The 7,884-nt window shown below is 34.6% G+C and overlaps 1 protein-coding gene across 1 annotated transcript; it reads left to right on the forward strand.

The window, feature by feature from the left end:
• The first annotated feature begins 282 nt into the window (after nucleotides 1–282).
• OR14P3 (olfactory receptor family 14 subfamily P member 3) lies at nucleotides 283–1,200 on the forward strand. The gene has a single exon (NM_001391862.1). The coding sequence runs from the start codon at nucleotides 283–285 to the stop codon at nucleotides 1,198–1,200; it is 918 nt and encodes a 305-aa protein (NP_001378791.1).
• Nucleotides 1,201–7,884: the final 6,684 nt, after the last annotated feature.

Below are 7,884 nucleotides of genomic sequence, written 5' to 3' on the forward strand. Positions count from 1 at the left end.
TTAATTTAGCCTGCTCTTAGTGTCTATCTTAATATAATTTATTCTGTATTAATTGAATAAATACATTACGGAGTGTGAGATATGATTTAGTTTGAGACTAACCACATAACCATGAAAATATCCCTGAGAACAGAGTTGAATCAACAAATATTGGAAGCAACGAAAAGAGATCTTAAAGATACAAGTGAATAAACAATTATAATTTTTCTTCTTTTTTCACAGGAAAGAACCATCACGACTGAGAAATTAACCAATGTGACCATCATAACGGAATTCTTGCTCATGCAATTCCCTGATGACCAGGTTCTACAGAGACTCTGTGCCGTGTTGTTTTTCCTCATTTACTTGGCATCACTGATAGGGAACATCCTCATTATCACCCTTACCACCATTGACCAGCATCTACAATCCCCCATGTATTTCTTCCTGAAAAATTTGTCTTTGATTGATGTCTTTTTTATTTCTGTCACTATCCCCAAATCCATCATAAACTCTTTGACCAACAGCTATTCAATCTCCTTTTTGGGATGCTCCTCACAGGTTTTCCTTCCTATGTTTTTTGCTAGCACAGAGTATGCTCTCCTCATAGTGATGTCCTATGATCGCTATGCTGCCATCTGCCACCCTCTGCACTATGAGGCTATCATGAATAGGGGCAGCTGTGTGAAGATGGTGACTGCATCGTGGTTCAGTGGGTGTGTTTACGGATCCCTTCATGTTGCAGGTACATTCTCTGTTCGTTTCTGTGGACCCAACACAGTACATCAGTTCTTCTGTGATGTTCCATCACTGCTTCAAGTTGCTTGTTCTGGGGATCAAATTCTAGAATATGCATTTATTATTGCTGGCTGTTGTTTTGCTTTTGCATGTTTCATTTCCATGGTTGTTTCCTACGTTCAAATTTTCTCCACTGTCCTAAGAATTCCTTCTGCACAAAGCAGGTCCAAACCTTTCTCCACTTGTATTCCACATATCACCGTGGTGACCTTATTCCTCTCTTCTGGATTTATTGCATATTTAGGTTCAACCTCAAAATCACCATCTTCGCTGAACCTCTTTATGTCTGTGTTATATTGTCTTTTAACTCCCAGCCTGAATCTTGTCATTTACAGTCTGAGAAACAGAGACATTAAGGTGGCTCTTAACAATTTTTTGGGGGGGAAAATTTCCCAAAGTTGTGAATGTCTGAACTATCAATGAATTTTATACATAATAAATTATATAAAATATTTGGTTAATGCAAATATGTCTTAAAATTATTATGTACCTATTAGGTCATTATTGCTGCTACAAAAGATGCTACATTTTATATTATTACATGGGTCTGTCAGTCAGATGAGTGTCTTGGCAATTTCCAATCCAGTGGAAATCTCCCACTCCTTAATGTCACATCAAAGGACGCACGTTCAGAATAATAATGTTTTTCTTTTTTTTTTTATCTTTAACATCAGTCTCATTCCTCCTTAAGATAATTTCAAAATGTAAATCTTTATTATAATTCCTCACCATGAATTTTTCCAATTTATTCTTTCAATCGTTTTAACGATAATGAGTAATTTTAAATTTATTTTTCTTTTATGTGTTTGAATTGGGAAGGATATTTTTATGAACTCAGTTTAATTGATTACCTAAACGATTAATTTTTCATATGGACTTGCAGATACTATACTCATAACAGTCTTTAATAGAATTTATGAGTATAATATATTGGTAAAAATTTCCATTGGCAATCATGTAGTGACATTTTAAGAGTAGTGATATTGCTTTGCAAATGGGACAATTCTCATTACAGAGTATAAGTTAAGAAAGCATATTCAGGAGCAGAACATTTAAGAGAAAGCACAATTTTGTATCCTTATTTTTTGTATTTCTAGAGTTTGTTTCACATAAATGTATAAATTTAAATATATCTAGCAATAAATTGAAATTTATTTTTTTCTTAGATTATCTTCTTTTATATTTACTTCTAAATTTAACTTCTTTTCAGTTTAAATGTAGTGTAAAACATTAAATTGACATTTTACCAATTTAGATGGACTCCTGGTTTCTGAATTTTAATACATTTGCATGGAAAACAATTTTCTTTTTATGTATGTAGGTTTTTATTCTATCATCACTTACTTCATTCTTCTTTCTACTTACTTCTGTTCTCTAATTTCTCCATCTTTTTTCTCTCCTACTTATTTCCCTTATATTTCTTTTCTTTATTTCTTAAGTAGAGATATGTATTCCATATTCCACATCAGTTATTGCATATTTTCTCCATTATTTGACTGTTTACTTCTGTGTCCACTCACAATCCTTTACCCCCAAAATGCCTTTTCCCTTTCTCTCTTTCTGGTAAAATTGGAAGTGAAACAATAACAATTCACCCAGGTCTTGAAACAGTAATCATGATGATTATAATACTATTTTTGTTGTTGATGGTGATGATAATGGTGATGGGACGACTGCCTTTTCTGAGCATTTTGCATGAATTTACCTATTATTTCTGCACAAAAAAAAACCCTCCAAGATAACTACCACTAATTTATTTTTATGTGAAAAACTGAGACACACAAGGACTAAGGAGTGTATCCTAAGTCAAAGAAATAAAAACGGACTCTGTCACCATGTAATCTTAATTAAGATGTTATTCTGTATTTATGAAAACACCCTTACATATCATGCTCACATCATCCAATTATCAAATTGGTTCTCTTCTGCTGGTTACTGCAATTTTTTCACTATTTTTATATAAGTATAAAATATAATTATCTAAGTCCTTTAATAAATATCTAACAGTTGTGTTTGTTTTAAAATATTGTCCTTTTTGAATAAATGGATTTAAATAAAAATTTTGTGGTTCATTCATATACTGACACACAATTTGGCAATAAAAATAATAAACTATTGATCAATGCAAAAAGGTGGGTAAATCTCAAAGGCATAATGATGAGTGAAAAAGTGAGTCTACACAGGGTACATACTATAAAATTCCACATATGATATGCTGCAATGTGGCATGACTATAGGGATGTAGAGCCGAGTGGTGGAATGCAAAGCCAAGATTTGAGGGAGTGGTTGATTATAGAGAGGCAACCTGAGGAAACATTTGTGGTGTTGGAACTGTACTGTGTCTTGATTGTGGTAGTGATTACCTCATTGTATGTGTGCATTACAATTAATGTAAATAAACACGAAAATAAAGTAAATTTTATGTCTTTAGGAGTCAGCCAAAAAATACAATGAGCAACAGCAAAATTTCAGGTGTGTGGACATTTTTCATGCCCATTCCCCCATCTTCATGGCTCAGTTTTCTGTGCTGTCACTGCAGGGACAGCTGAGCATAGTTGAGACTTGATAGTGCCTCTTGACTGCATCTTATAGCACTAGCTTTCAGTTCTAGAGTTTCTGGGATATTGCATCATGGGATGCCTGCAGGAAGAAATTAATATTTGCTTGGGAGAGAGTTAACTGCTGCCTTGGAAAACCAATGGGACATAAGAGCAGCTGGAAATCTCTGCTCTGCCTATCTTCAACAGACACTTCTGAGGCTCTTCTTGCACTGTTCCTGAAAGGATTCTCAGTAATATTGAGCTCCAGTTGCCCACAGCAGTAATCAGATCAATGACACACCCTTGCATTGACATTCCACCCTAAATTGTTTCACTCGCCTTAGTGACTACTCATGTTCCTAGGAATAACTTTGTCTAGTACATAAACTGTGAAATGTCCTTTTCCTAGGTTTTACTTTGAGAAAGACAAGCTAAGGCAATAAGTCAGTAAAATTTTTTAGAAAATATAATTCTGTCACCATGTAATGCTATTCTGTCAACCTAAAATAATTTTATAGGTATTTCCTTATTCTTTGAAATAGCTTGTTACAACAGAAAAACAGATAAACATTTAAATCTTGTACTCTTCTCAAATAATCATCTATATTCTAGTTAGTTTAAGGATATTTAATTTCAATTAATGTCTCCATTTCAATGCATATAAACATTGTATAGTCCTTGATATCTAGTGCAAATTGATTTCTTATAACCTCCCATTATGTTATGATGCATCAGCTGTGGGAAGGAAAGTCTTTCTCTCTTCTTCCTCAGCTTCATGGAGACCATCATTAAAATCAGTATTTATTTATTGAATAAATATTGCTGCTTGACATTTTAAGTTGTAATTATTTCATTGTTAGTGAATTTGAAAAATTTTCCATATTTATTCGCTTCGTGGAAATCTGTTTTGGAATACTATCTTTATCCCTTTGCACAGACACACTCTCAACTGTATAAGAGTTAGACTCTATTACCCAGTAAGTTTTGTAAACATTTTTTTTAAGATTTAATTTTTTTCCTTTTTCTCCCCAAAGCTCCCCAGTACATGGTTGTATATTCTTTGTTGTGGGTCCTTCTATTTGTGGCATGTGGTACGCTGCCTCAGCGTGGTTTGGTGAGCAGTGCCATGTCCACGCACAGGGTTCGAACCAATGAAACACTGGGGCGCCAGCAGCAGAGCGTGTCAACTTAACCACTCGGCCACAGGGCCAGCCCCAAACATGTTTATGATGTAAGGAACTGCAGTAAGTGCTGCTATGATTGGTTCACATTATAAATTTAGGAAAGTAAAGGCTATCTAAAGACTGTAAGTTATGATTAATAAGAAGGAGTGTTCATGGCTCAACTAGTTGCATCTTGATTATGAATCAAAACTTCAAAATTAGAGGAATTACTTTCTCAAAACAAAATAATCTATAAAGAATGTCTGAATGAGAGATTCTCTATTTCTAGGTAATCAGTGGTGGCATTTCTCCCACCACTTGAAGCTAGCAAATTGATATCTCATTTTTTGAATCATATCCTGATCTGGGCATGACAAATATTAGCTTGTGCCTTGAATGTGATTGTGCCATTGGGTGAGGAGAATGTATTTGTTGCAATTTCTTCTCTCTGATCTTCTGAAAAGTAATGTTCAACATAAATAGTCACCATGGAATCACAAACATAAAGTTGAATTAAATATGACATAACTGCCTTTACCAATGTGTTATATATTTTAATATGTCCTCAAGCCACAAATTGATGTCAGTTTAGTTTAGCTAGAAGAACTCTTTTCAGCATTTCTTGTAAGGCAGGTCTAAAGGTGATGAAATCACTCAGCTTTTGTTTGTCTAAGAAAGTCGTTCTTTCTCCTTCATTTCTGAAATACAACTTTGCTAGATAAAGTAATCTTGATTGGCTGGGTTTTTTTTTCTTTCATCATTTCGAATATATCATCTCTCTCCTGGCTTGTAAGATTTTTGCTGAGAAATTGACTGATAGCTTCATGTGTTTATACTTGTAAGTTACAAGTTTCTTTTATCTTGCTACTTTTACGATTCTCTTTGTCTTATACATTTGATAGTTTTATTATTATGTGTCTTTGATAAGATCAATGTCAGTTGAATTTGTTTGTGGACATGTGAGCACATGAACTTGGATGTCCAAATCTCTCTCTAGATTTGGGAAGTTCTCAGCCATTCTTTCTTTAAAGGAGCTTTCCTACAGTTTCTCCTCTTCTCCTATGGTACTCCAGTGACTCACAAATTTTTTCTTTTCATGGTATCCCATAGTTCATGCAGACTTTGTTCATTTCTTTTTTTTTTTCATTCTTTTTTATTGCATTCTCCTCTGACTGGGTAATTTCTAAGGTCCTGTCTCCTCCTAACTCATAGATTATTTCTTCTGCGGAATCCATTCTGCTGTTGATGATCTTTATTGCTTTTTTTTTATTTCTTTCATTATTTAGTTCAGCTTTAACATTTGCTTGGTCTTTTTAAATGATTTCTATCTCTTTGTACAACTTCTGTTATTTGCATAATAAAGAAATCAAGATAGCTGTTTTAAGAAAGCTCAATGAGATACAGGAAAACTCAGAAAGAAAAATCAATAAAATCAGAAAATCAATAATAAAACAAAATGAGATTTCCATGTCTTTGTAGTCAGTTAGTGGAAAATTATTGTGCTCCTTGATGTCCTATGTTTATTTAATTTTTTTATGCTACTTGATATCTTGCATTTCTGTCTTTTCATTTGAAGTAGCAATTACCTCTTCTAATCTTTATTGACTACTTCAGGACAGAAATACCTTCCAGCAGCCCTTTTTAGGATTCTGAGGCTTTCTCAGACTTCTATGGATATGCCTGCTCCATACTTTTTGCTCCACTTGTGACAGAATTCTTAAGCTTGTATATCCTCTCTCAATTCTGTCAATTCAGTCTGGGTGTTGACAGCCTCACTTTTGCTTTTCCAAGGATGATGCTAAATGCTTGAGTTTGTGGTGCATTACAGGCTGACAGATTTAGGCCAGCTTTCTGCATGCAATCACTCACTGTCTGAATAAGCTCACTCTCACCATCATCATGGGTGTGCAGGAGCTGGCCATGGGGTGGGAGTGTGTGTGCACGAGCCACATGGAGCATCAAGGGTGCTCATGTTCCATCAATGGCCCCTGTAGGTTAGTGATGCGATTTTCATGGCAGGTGCCTGGGAAGCTCGTGTGATAGCCTTCCAATGGAGTCTGCTGTGTAGTTGAAAGAATGTGTATCCCTTTGATATCTGCCATTCTGAGTCCTGCTTGTTCTCTCAGCCACTCACTGCCACCTAATAATGCAACTAATGACTCAACACTCTGAATGGGGTAAAAAAAAAAAAAAAAAAAGGGGCCTCTTTGGCAATGTCTTGCACATCTGAGGAATGCAGGCACTCATTCACATGCTCTCACTTTCCTTCACGTGAGGAGCCACAGGCCACCATGTGCTATATTGGCAGTGAGCAGAGCTGCCTTCAGGAAGGGATGATGCAGGTAAAACCAATCTGTTCCTCTTATCCTTTCTGTCGCATACAAAAGCTCTAGATTAGCTGATTGTGGAGGAAAATTACTTTCCAGACAAATACTCAATATGGATAAGACTTCTCTATTCAGCAAATATATGCATGAAAGGAATGCCACCCATAAGATGGCCAAGGCAATGTGAGGTTTCACAGCTTTTAAGAACAGGGTAACAATCCCGTTTGGAGGCAAAGCTACAGGCTACAAGTCTAATATAAACAACCTAAATTTGCACCTCAAAGACTAGAAAAAGAAGAAACAAAACCCAAAGTTAGAGAAGGAAAGATACAAGAAATATCAGAAAGAAGTAAATGAAGTAGAGACTAAAAAGAACAGAAAAAAAGTGATGAAAGTCGGAGCTGGTTCTTTGAAAAGAGAAACAAAACTGAGAAACCTTTGGCTAGAGTCACAATGAAAGAAAGAGAGAGGGTTCAAATAAACAAATTCAGAAATTAAAGAGTGATTAAAACTGATACCACAAAAATAAAAGGAACATAGGAAACTACTATGAATAATTATATGTTAAACAAATTTGACAATCTAGAAGAAAGATATAAATTCCTGGAAACATGCACACTACCAAGACTGAATCATAAGGAAATAGAAAATATGAGTAGATTGATAACTAGTAAGGTGATAGAATCAGAAATCAAAAACATCCAAAGAAATAAAAGTCCAGAATCTAGCAGCTTCAGTGCTAAATTCAACCAAATATCTAAAGAATTACAATCAATCTTTCTCAAACTCTACCAAAAAATAAAAGAGAAAAAAATAGTTCCAAACTCATTTAATGAGACCAGCATTACCTTTATACCACAACCAGAAAAGGAAGCAACAAGAAATATAATTATAGGTCAATATCCCTGATAAACCTAGATGCAAGAATCCTCAACAAAATATTAGCAAACAAAATTCAAGAACATATAAAAAAGATCACACATCATGATAAAGTGAAATTTATTCCAAGGATGGCTTAATGTCCATAAATCAATCAATTTGATGTCACATTAATAAAATTAAAGTCATATGATTATT

This window comes from Equus caballus, chromosome 14 (genome assembly GCF_041296265.1).
Source record: "Equus caballus isolate H_3958 breed thoroughbred chromosome 14, TB-T2T, whole genome shotgun sequence".
Lineage (NCBI taxonomy): Eukaryota > Metazoa > Chordata > Mammalia > Perissodactyla > Equidae > Equus > Equus caballus.